We start from the raw sequence: 12,274 nt of genomic DNA, 5'->3' as shown, positions 1-12,274 counted from the left end.
CACAGTGTCTGAATAATTCAAGCCCCCGGCCGGGTTTCCTTTCCCTTCTTCTCTCTCTCTCTCCTCTCCGCTGCTGACACAAGATGCCGGCTGTTCATCACAAATTGCTTTTAGAGGACGCTTTACAGGACAGTCCTCAGGTAGGACGTTATGTGCTTAACAACACGGGGAAGAAGACATGATTTTGTGTGAAAAGCAGTAAGCTAGCACTGCAATCAACTCCTGCTGCTCCGTAAGCGCTAGTCGATGACAGCAGCTTTCATTGTTATTATTATTATGCGTGCCGACGTTTGGTGACGAGTCGCGGCCTGTTTTAGTGACAAACATTGTTATTGTTGGTGTTATTTGCGTGTCGCTGGAGAATGGAAAGGGCTTCCCTCTTCTTCCCTGCACCGATGATTAAACAGGGCGGAGGGCGCATCCATCCCAATGATCCCATTGCCATGTCTGTCTGATCATCCATCCGCATTTATATACTCCCTGGTAGGACGGTGTCGCTCGCCAAAAAGAACTGATCAGAGCTAATTTGTTCCCTGTTTTTGGCAAGTAGCCTGGTAGCAATGAGTGAATCGACTGTAAAACACGACTGTGTCGGTTCGTAATCGCAGCCATTCTGACTGTCGTAAACCTATTGATCTGTCTGAGGCGTCTTTGATGACTTTCCCTGGCCCAGACCTTTCTGGACCCAAAGTGGGCCTGCTGCATTGGCTTCACAAGTTCGCGGCTGTGTGTGTGTGGGACTGGGAGGGCGTTTCAGTGCTATTGCTGCTGTCATCCATTCCATTGAAACATAGCCAGCAGGCAGCAGCAGCAGCAACAGAGTATACTGAATTCTGCTACAGATTGTGAATTGAGAGCATAGAGGCCCACTAAATTGTGATATTATTGCTAATTTGCCATTATGATGTTTTTGTTTAATTTATTTGTATTTCATTGAATGTGCTGTTGTTGCATCAGATACTTGCTGGATAAAGGGCCATGCTGATACTAATGCATCAGGAATGCATCTTCTATGATGATGACTAGAATTTCGGACCTTCTGCCCGCTCATCCTAGCGCCACGCGTTGCAAATGGGAAGAAGGCAATAGTGGGGGGGCGATACTAAGGCAACCAATGATGTTTGCATAAACCCAGTTGCTTGGAAAGTGTAAACTTGGCAACCTGGCTGAGTGGCCCTATTTTTTGTTTTGCTTCTTTTTATTTCCGTATAAAAGCAAGCATGGCAAGTGGCAATGTTTCTATATACAGTACAAAGTTTCTTGGATGTCGCAAATGTGGCAACCTAGCAGGAATAGTGTACTGTACTATACTGTAGTCCTGTACTGTACTCCGCTGTACTGTACTGTACTCCTCTGTACTGTACTGTACTGTACTGTACTGTACTGTACTGTACTGTACTGTGCTCCACTGTACCGTACTGTACCGGACCGGACTGTACTCCACTGTACTGTACTTTAGTGGACTGTACTCAGTCTGACAAAAGTAATATTGGAGGAGGGGGTGGAAGTCGAAGCGGTCAAGTCATACAAGTTCCTGGGTGTGGAGCTTGACTATAAGCTGGACTGGTCAGTCAACACAAAATGTATAAGAAGGGTCAGAGTAGGATGTATTTTCTGGGGACACTGGCCTCTTTTAACATCTGCGGGAAGCTCCTGCAGATGTTTTATCAGTCAGTGGTCTCCAGCGTTCTTTTCTAAGCTGTGGTGTGTTGGGGAGGGAACGCCAGACAGAGGGACACAGCCAGACTAGACAGACTGATTAAGCGAGCAGACAAGGTGACAGGGACCACGCCTGACTCTGTGGCGGTGATGGCAGAGAAGAGGTCTCTGGCCAAGAAACTAGCCATCCTGGACGATGTTATTCACCCACTGCACACAGCACTTTATTCTCAGAAGAGCAAATTCAGTAACAGGTTTTTATCCCAGACATGCAGCACAGATAAATATATTACTATATTTGTACAGTAAATATGGCAGTTGTGGGGAAGCGATAGTGCATATGGATTCGGGCGGCGTGCAGGAGTTTTTGTGCATGGAGAGATGTGTGCTAACGGAGTGGTTTGGTAGGAGAAGGCGAGCGGATAGACGGCCGTGTGCTTGTGTACCCCCTTTCCATTAGGGTAGAAGGATGTCACTCACCTAGACGACAGGGTTCCATTAGGGTAGAAGGATGTCACTGACCTAGACGACAATAGACAAGTTGAACTTGCAACAACGAAGAAAGAGACCTCCTGACTTCACTTGCAGGCAACTAAAATAGGCCAGACTGTTCTGACTGGTTGTAGCCACAAGCAACTCTTAGGACCTATTTTAGCTTTGTGTGTCTCTGTGTCCGAGCATGAAAACCTGGCATCCCTATTTTGGGCATGCCATTACAGTCTAACATAAAATTAAATTAAAAAGTCAATTAAAGAAGAATCAAGATCAACAAGCTTCACATTGTCTGAGTTTGTAGATCGGCCATTGTCTGTATTAGTGTACTACAAAGTAGTAGCTCAGTGATTCTCAAACCTTTTCAAGTCAAGGACTCCTTGAGTATGTTCTGGTGGCCAGAAATACCTGGTGGTTTCGACAATTCCGAGGTCGCTGGATTTGTGAGTCTGACCGTTCTCAGGTTGCCGGATTTGTGTGTTTGTTGTTATGATTTGTCACAACTCGAGTTGGCTTTGTACGACGCTTATAAGGTCCCTTAAATAAATACGTTTTGAAATGTCTATGGAAAAAATGCATTGGGAATTATTTCCAGGGCCATCATCATGCGGGACTGCGACGCTCTATAGGTCTTTACTCTTTAAGTATTTCACTGTAAAGTACAACACACACACACACACACACACACACACACACACACAGCTGATCTTTACATAAGTGGAACAAACACTGGAGGCATGTTTTGTGCATTCTCTCCTTCACAGTAGAGGCTCTCTTGGACACAACAGTATACACTAGGTTGTTTGTTACTAGATACAAGTGGACTATGTTCTGCTTAGTTTGTGCCATTTGTTGCATAACCCAAATCTGAACAGAACCTATATTCCAGTAATCCCTCTGGTCATTCTTCTAAATCGAGCCTCAGATTTACAGCTTTTCAACAAGTCTGCATGTCTTACTTATTTGGTTTGAAAATGACTTTACTTTCTGTCTGCAAATACATGCAAAGTGTTTATGGAATAAGGCCACTGGGTGTGTCTTCATTGTTATCTGCCTACCTACATACCTATTTGCCACACCTGTCAACTCAAGAGAAAGCTTTTGTGTTTTTGTTTGTGTATCTGGCACTCCTGATCACATCATTCTTTCCTCCCAAAACATTGTGTTAATAATGTCTTTAAATGTCCAGCAGTCTCTTTTACCAATTACTCTTTTGATTAATTGAATAATTGAGAAGCCCATTTTATGATCTAGTAGTTTGATTAACCACATAAAGCCCTACCTGTATTATGTAAATGTTCATACAGTTGTCTTGCAAAATAGCAGATGTGACACGTATGAGTTTGTAGATAACTTGGTAATCGATTAATCAATTATTAGTTTGATTAACCTGTTGCACCGAACCCCCAGTCTCTGCGGTGATGGGCAGGTACCACTAGCGCCTGAGGGCCCACCACCTTTATACTTCATTTAATGTCATTGATTAACAAGGTGTTTGTATTGTTCCACAGACTCGCTCTCTGCTTAGCGTGTTTGAGGAGGATGCCGGGACCCTTACAGACTACACTAACCAGCTGCTGCAGTCCATGCAGAGGGTGTTTGGTGCTCAGGTACCACACGCACACGCACACACACACACACACACACACACACACACACACACACACACACACACACCGTATCTGCCGAGTCTCACATTTGAATTATTTTATTTGGTCCACACTTTAAAAGGAAAATGCATAAGGACACAAACAGTATGGGTGCAGTAATGTTACAATCACAAGCCTATGACACGTGTTTGGAATCATGATACAGCATGCAAGAATGTCACTCAGCAGCGTCTCTGATAGCCATATTCGTTCACACGGCGGTGCTCAGGACTAGGCTTAGTCTCATATGGTGGTAAGACAGTACAACAGGGACAGTACAACACCTCGCAAGTCCATCTTATGGATACTCCAAGCTGTCGAGTGTTCGATACGCTCCCACAAACGCTCCCACGCTGTGGACATGTCCCAGGCTGGTCCATCAGAGAGAAAGCAGTCTCACACCGCCGCCCGGTGACAACAAGCGGCGTCCGCTTGCCGTAGGGAAGTTGCCGACTCACCGGGTCTCTCCCGGTGACGCTGCACCCTCCACACTCCACAGCCGCTCTCATGGGCCTGGAAGTTCACACACCGCTGCCCCGATGGCGGACCGACACACCGCGGGGAAGTCACCGGGTCCACTGCCTCTCCTCCCGGCACCTGTTGTTCACGGGAGGGACCAACAGGCAGCGTGGTCGCCGGTAGTAGACTACGTGGCTGGGTACATCTTGACGCGGTATCCTGACACACAGCCACCGCCACAGGAGTTGCAAAAAGTTCCAAAAGCTGTACCCACTACATTAACGATCGTAGTTAGAACGGGTGCGGTTGTTAGATGTTAAAGAACAACTTGCAGAGTTGGCGTCCACCGGCGTTTCCACCGTGCCGCCATTGCTGCGCGTGCACACACACACACACACACACACACACACACCGTATCTGCCGAGTCACCGTTTTGGCAGAAATTGAGTAATTAGCATAATGAATCACTAAAAACTGGAAATTGGCTATAATTATGATACATAATTGTGCTTAATGTGTTGTTTCGACATATTTTTTACGTGCTGAATCTATTTCTGCTGTTTGCTGTCACCGTTTTGTCAGAAATTGAGTAATTAGCATAATTAATCACTCAAAACTCGCTGGCTGGCTGGCTAATTGGCTATAATTCTGATAAATTATTTTACTTAATAGGGGTTTATCACATATTATGTGACCATACCATTAATATCCTATATAAGACAAGATTTCCACATTTTCATTATGCTTTATGTAGCATGTGACATGTCAAACTGAGATGTTTTCATGATTCTGAATCCATTTCAAGCATTAGTTTTGCACAAAAAACATTATTTGGGCTAAAAACGGCCATAGCCACTTGCCCAACTGTTCCCAAATTCCACAAAATGTGCTGACCTCATCACACTTGCGGCAATGGCCGTTTGTAGCCCAAGGAGTGTTTTTTGTGCAAAACTAATACTTGGAATGGATTTTGCCTTATATAGGATGTCAATGGTATGGTCACAAATAAACCCCTATACAGAAATGGCTCAATACTGACAGCCGGTCAGCAAGTGAATTCATGAATGAATGTATATAGACCATATTTTAGGCCAATAAAAAACTATCTATCTATATCTATCTATCTATCTATCTATCTATCTATCTATCTATCTATCTATCTATCTATCTATCTATCTATCTATCTATCTATCTATCTATCTATCTATCTATCTATCTATCTATCTATCTATCTAAAAAAGATCATGTTTACTTGCTTCATCTCTCTCTCTGTCCCCCCTCAGAGTGAGATGGGATTGGCCACAGAGCAGCTCTCCCAGCAGTTGTTGGACTATGAGAAGAAGGTAATTGATCTACCTATGAGAACACCCTGCAACAATATTGTTTGTTTTATAGTCTGACATCGATCGATCGTCTACAGATCACGTTATTGGAATACACATATTTATGTGCAGCAGGCTCCTCCAGACTTCGTGTCCCAGAGCAACACACTTATTAACCAATGTCAAGCTATCTATTCCCTATTTTCAGTGTGTCAGTCCGTCTCAGTGTGAATCCCCTGTTACTCTTTATGGGGGTCCTTGAAATTAAAAAGTTTGAGAACCACCATCTTAGAGACTTGACATCTTTTAATTTAGAACGTCTTTCCCTGCTCTTGATTTGTCTGTTTAGAATTTTGCCCTTGGAAAGGGCGATGAGGAGGTCATCACAACACTGCAGCACTTCGCCAGAACTGTGGGGGAGGTGAGAGTTGTGTTAGCAATTCAATAATACATGTGTGTGAGCATAGAGTGTAATAATGTGTATTATGCTCTCTCTCTCTCTCTCTCTCTCTCTCTCTCTCTCTCTCTTGAATTGTTTTTTAAAGCGGGTTTGCTGGTTTATTGTTTATTTTTTCAAAATGCTTAGTTTTAGTCCAGTTTACTGTATATTCAATAAGGTCAGACAAATTGCAAAACATAGCAGATTTGTACAAAAATCTAATCTAACAGAAATATTCTCTCATTGTCTTATCAGTTTGGGGGTCCTTGATATGAACAGTTTTGATTACCTCAAAATATGACAATACTTCACACTTTTAGACCATATCCGGAGTCATCATATGGGCATACCTACACGTAACAATGGATGCCAAATAAATGGGAAAACTTCATATTTTTGTGAATTTTTATATCAAAAGTCCATACAATTTACTTCCTTTAAAGAAAACTTGATGCGTGATGACGTGTCAAGGCTCACGTGAATCGAAGCCAATACAAATGTTGATTCTTTCACCTGAATTATCCCCATCTCTGCGCATCCGTCCAAACACAGCCGCTTCTAGAACTCAGTTTTTTAATCCCATTCATGATGACATCCAGACAGTGTATTACTCGTTTTAAACTTCAGCAGCACGCTAAAATATGTATCTGAAAACATTATAGGTTAGAAATAAGCCACAAGCTTTGCTGCCCTTGTCTCTGTCACTTTGAACAAACTGCACGTGCGTCACGCACATAACGAAGCTATGTCCCATAGCCAAGATTTGAGACCTTGAATACAGTACGCAGTAACAAATCAGAGTATTTTTTCCCCCCACCACTGCATCACACTGCAGGAAAAAAGCTTTTCTACTGCACCAAATCCCATGACCTTTTGAACCTTGCTAAATCATTCAGCTGAAGTGAATGTGTCCCGTGTTGGATGAGTTGCAATCTGTCTCATTGAAAGGCATTAGTGGCATTACTGGCATAATTCCTGACAGTTTGTTTATGCGTTTGGTTCAGAGTTTTAATATTAGGCAGTTGTTAATGCTCTCCAGCTAAGAGCACTGTTGTACAACAATTGTGAGTGTGTGACGTTTGCATCCTGTTGTACTAAGCCCACTCCAGCAAAATATGATATGATTTATGGTTTATGCAGCTTTTTGTAGTTGTAATTGGCAGCAAGAGCAGCATATTAAACTAAATTGAAATCCCTGGGGGTGTTTGTGGGTATTTGTATTCACTTGCCTGTGCCCTTCCCTTGTATGGTGCTTAATAGTTAATACCTTGTGGAATCATCAGATTCATACAGTCTCTATTTTCCAGCTGAATGCGCTCCACTCCGGTCTGGCCACCCAGATGGCCGACAGCATGGTTTTCCCCTTGATCCAGTTCAGAGAGAAGGACCTCACAGGTAGGCGCACACACACACACACACACACACACACACACACACACACACACACACACACACACACACACACACACACACACACACACACACACACACACACACACACACACACTCACACTCACACTCACTTACTTACTTACCGTAGGTCACCACCATGTGCATTTGGCCCCTCCCAGATGCACTGAGAGGGCTTTCAGACTGAATAATGGAGTGAATAGTGAATCGAAATGAAAATACAGGCCGGGTCAAGCTAAGAATATTGAGCAATTCTTCAGCATTTCCGAAAAGCTGTTCTGTGACTTCATAGTGTGAAGTGAACTTTTGTAATACAATCTACCACAATGTTTTCCATCCCCCCCCCCCCCACTATTGCAACACAACTAATGCCAGACAAACCTGTTCTAGACCTTCTGTTTAATTATTATTTTGAATATTCTATATTTCAGAGATAAGCACCCTGAGGGAGATATTTGGCATTGCCAGTGATGGTAAGTGTTGACTCACAAAAGAAAAGTAGTTTGGGTATAGTACAATAGAGCGTTGCAGTTGCAGAAATTATTCCTAATGCATTTTCCCCATAGACATTGTTTTGTTGTCATGATTTGTCACGACTCCAGTTGGCTTTGTACGACGCTTTAAAGGTCTTTAAATAAATAATTTTAGAAATGTCTATATGGGAAAAATGCATTAAGAATTATTTCCTGGGCCTGGCGTCGTCATGAAAGGGGGCGAGACCGCGACACTCTATTAGTATATAGTATACTGCAACTAAGTATAAATCATCCTTATGTGTCACATCCGGCAGTGGAAGTGACAGATAAGGATGATCTGACCTACGTCCTCTCTCCCCTCTCTTCACTGTCCTTTGGATTGGTTCCTCCTAATCCTCACCTCTTCCAGAACATGAGGCCGCCATGGTCAAGTACAGCCGACTGCCCAAGAAGAAGGAGAGTGAGAAGGTAAAATACTGTTCATTTTTCACTGAAATATATTGAAACCAGCACGTTGTATAAACTCTATCCGACTTAATATTGCTCGTCTAGGTTAATCGAATCGAGAAGAATATTTATATATTTTCTTTCTTCATCTTTAATGTTTTTTTCTTATATGGTACTCAAATCAATGAATCGAAAATGGCCCATGCCATGAATGATGCTCATGCCTCATTCAACGGCGTGAATGAGGCATGAGGTTGAATGTGTCCGTATTGTCCTGCAAAACGCCATGGACTGGCATCACTGTTTTGGGCATGCCATTTAGCTATTATAGTGAAAAATTCACACAAAAAAGTACAAAAATTGATCGAGATCAACAAGCTTCACATTATAGATCGTCCATTTTCTGTATTAGTGTACTACAAAGTAGCTCAGTGATTCTCAAGGACGTGTCTGTGGTGGCATATGATTAGTGCAATATGTTTTGTGAATCATAAGTGCGGTGCAATCGATGGTGCTATGGAGTCCATTGAGTTAAATTAACTGTTGCTCCACCCCTATGTCCTGAGTGTATGTGGGTCGTGGGATGGGGTACATGATGGGGTACATGATGGCTCACAGTCCGTGGGGGTACGGTACAGTACTAGCCTGGCTCCAGCCCCTGAATCGCTAGCCACATTAAAAATTTATGTTCAGGCGATTAGGGTCTGGTGACGCTCCCGTAGGAGATCTCAGACTCGGTTGGAAATCCAACCGACGAATCAGCGTCGTTTCAACTGGATGACGTCAAACAACAGTGCCGTCCAGACACAAACAAACATGGCTGCCCCCACTGCGGTAACTCACGGCCGTATCAATCTGGCTATTAAATCGACGTATGATAAATAATTTCTTTACAGACACGAGCGATTTTATAAACATCATCATCCGACATATTTTACCGCTTTTGTTTACATACTAGTAGCGCTCGTTGGCTGCGTTTGTTTGGTTAGCATAACTTAGCAAACAGGTTAGCCATAGCCACATGATTGACACAATGCCATCTGCTTTCCTACTATTCTGATTGGTTGGTATGAACCAATCACCGAAGACTGCCTCTTTGGCAACGCCCATCCCAGAAACGGTTGTAGATGGGAGGGTGTTCAGACTGAATAATGAAGTGAAACTAAATGAAAATTCAGGCTGAGTGTCAGGCTAGTACAGTACTGCACTGGTTCCCAAACTTTTTCATGTGAAGGACCCCTACATTGACATGTATTAGCCCACGGACCCCCATTTGAAAAGATATGCCAGAGACCCCCATAACCATAAGAGAAGAATTGTATGGCTCTAGCAGTGATTCTCAACCATTTTAAAGGACCCCAAGTTTGACATGCATTAGGCTATGGATTCCAATTGAATGGCATATCTATCTCAGGGACGCCAATTTATATTGTAAAATCAATGTTGATTTCACTCCGAGAGTGGATTTGGTTCACCCTGTACACTGAGTTACAGGGTCCATTTGGTTCACCCTGTACACTGAGTTACAGGGTCCATTTGGTTCACCCTGTACACTGAGTTACAGGGTCCATTTGGTTCACCCTGTACACTGAGTTACAGGGTCCATTTGGTTCCTAGCAGTGGAGGTACAGTATGTGTAGGGGGAGGGGGAGTTGATTCCTCTCCTTGCACTCCACTTTTGGTGGACTGACTACTGTATATACTCCATACAGCTTGACTCCACTAACACTAAGTGAGTTTGTCCTCATTGATTGGAAGGTGCCGGGCAGTGTGGAGCAGTGCAGCGCTGTGGGTCCTTTTGTAAGCACATCAAATGGGACATGGCTGCACAGTGTGCCATGCCACACAGACATACTGTACATCACTCTGCAGGCTCTGTTCTGAAGAGCACCTTCCTGTGTTGTTTGCGTCTACTGCGTATTCATGTATGCAATACTATGCATGGTTGCACGCTTAACACCCCCTATTCCGTGGGGGAGGGGAGACGACGACGACGACATACAAGCTCACAACGCAGTGCTTTGTGACACGTTGTGAGCTTGTAGATCTGCTACTTCTGGCAAGGAGACAAGGAAAAGGAAACAAGAGCTGGCTAGTTGCAACTCAGGTCAGTTTTACTGAGTGTATATAGGGTTTAAGTGGTGCATTTGTAAGTACACGTGGGAGCAGTAGCGTATGCAGGAATTACAAGTTGGCCAGGGGGTCGGAGGAAGGTGGGGGGGGGAGCAACAAGAACACATCGAAACGTTATTAAAGACTCCTTCTCCTTTCTCCCTGTTTTTGTCTTGGTTAACTAGCTACTTAGATTATAGGATACTTTATTATACTATTATTATATAATAGCGATTATTATTCAGACCTTCAGTTACATCTCTCTCAAACGCTAGGAGACACAGACTATTTAGGAGAGGAGGTTTGTCATTGTAGTTCTGCTTTTTACTCTTTGTACACAAAAAAACAGGCGTTCAACAGTACATGTGGTCATTGGCAGTGTAATTAGTGCCCTTAAGAAGTAATGTACACTGGCATCAAATACCTTCACCTTCTCCCACTGAACCCCACCCCCTGGCTCTCCTTGAATACAACAGCGTTGTATTTGGTAGGGTCTATGGTAGAGTCGCATCACGTAATGGACACGCCCGTAAATGGGCGAGGGGCGAATGGACAAGCAAGTTGAAGCAATATGCTGTCCCATTGTTCTAAGTTTGGCGATTTTGTCTCTTTCTTTTTTATCACTGTTTTCAAGGACAGGTGAGATTGAGACTTGGACAGACATCGGCCTGGCCTGGCCTTATTGTGAATACGCCTCTGCGTGGGAGTGTGTGGTTGGAGTGGGTGTCTGTGTGAGTGTTCACCTTGGTATGCAGGGTAGAGAACCATCATTTATAATGATGTTCTATTCTGTCTAGTCTGTCTGCTATTTCCATTTGGCAGGCTAACAAAGTGGCACACGTCGCTAGTCACTGTTATTGGTTGAGTCATGAAACGGTTGCAAAACTATTGTAATGTGCGTTTGAGAATTGGTGCAGCAGGGGCGGTATTGCAGTCGCTCTCCTCTGTCTACCGAAAGAAGGGGGGGGGGGGTCCCTTGAGGTTTTTTAATTTCTTTTTGCATAAATCACCCTTTACGTCTGTGTGTTGTTTCGAACATATTGAACCAATGGAAAGTAGTAAAAAGTGATTTGGGCAAAACCTCTTAACTCCATTGGACTCTCAAACTGTCTGCTAAAGCAGCTAACTCCACCACCTCTCCCCCTAAAATGGAAGTAATTGACAATAAATAAAGTCACAACACCAACTTTGATGAGGCAGTATTGCTTTGTTTTAAAAATATTTTATTTCTTAATCCTTGACATGAAATTGTTTGAGAACGACTGACATAGAAACATAGGTTTTTCAGAAAAAGGATTTAGAAGACCTTTTTAGAATCTGTCCTCAAGTCTAAATGGGTTAAACGGTGAAAACAGTTTTCTGCAGGTAAACACAACAACCACACTACTCGTCCAGTGGCTGATGACCGCTGCTGTAGAGGGACAATATTGTTTTGTTTTGTAAACAGGGCAAAGTTCCATGCTGTGCCTCTAACTCTTGTGTTGAGCAGATGAAGGCAGATCATGTGAAAGAGGTGGCTTACACCAGGAGGAAGCAGCACCAGGCCTCCATGCAGTATTACTGTGCCCTCAATGCCTTACAGTACCGCAAGAGAGTGGCCATGCTGGAGCCCATGCTGGGATACACGCAGTCACAGGTACCTAGTTACCTATTGCTGCACAACTTTACATACACGCAGTCACAGGTACCTAGCTACCTATTGCTCCACAACTTTACATACACGCAGTCACAGGTACCTAGCTACCTATTGCTCCACAACTTTACATACACGCAGTCACAGGTACCTAGCTACCTATTGCTCCACAACTT

General features: G+C 43.5%; 1 protein-coding gene across 1 annotated transcript in view; it reads left to right on the top strand.

The window, feature by feature from the left end:
* appl2 (adaptor protein, phosphotyrosine interaction, PH domain and leucine zipper containing 2) overlaps positions 1-12,274 on the top strand; it is a 33,565-nt gene continuing 21,291 nt past the window's right edge. The window contains exons 1-8 of the mRNA XM_080760931.1: positions 1-140; positions 3,663-3,761; positions 5,543-5,602; positions 5,931-6,002; positions 7,328-7,415; positions 7,862-7,903; positions 8,316-8,374; positions 11,955-12,101. Of these exons, the coding sequence (XP_080617057.1) occupies positions 84-140; positions 3,663-3,761; positions 5,543-5,602; positions 5,931-6,002; positions 7,328-7,415; positions 7,862-7,903; positions 8,316-8,374; positions 11,955-12,101 (624 nt within the window). The 5' untranslated portion in view covers positions 1-83. The remainder of the gene's footprint in view (positions 141-3,662; positions 3,762-5,542; positions 5,603-5,930; positions 6,003-7,327; positions 7,416-7,861; positions 7,904-8,315; positions 8,375-11,954; positions 12,102-12,274) is intronic.

This window comes from Protomyctophum bolini, assembly GCF_963924005.1.
Source record: "Protomyctophum bolini genome assembly, chromosome: 4".
NCBI classification, from domain to species: domain Eukaryota; kingdom Metazoa; phylum Chordata; class Actinopteri; order Myctophiformes; family Myctophidae; genus Protomyctophum; species Protomyctophum bolini.
This window is presented reverse-complemented; position numbering and strand designations above follow the sequence as displayed.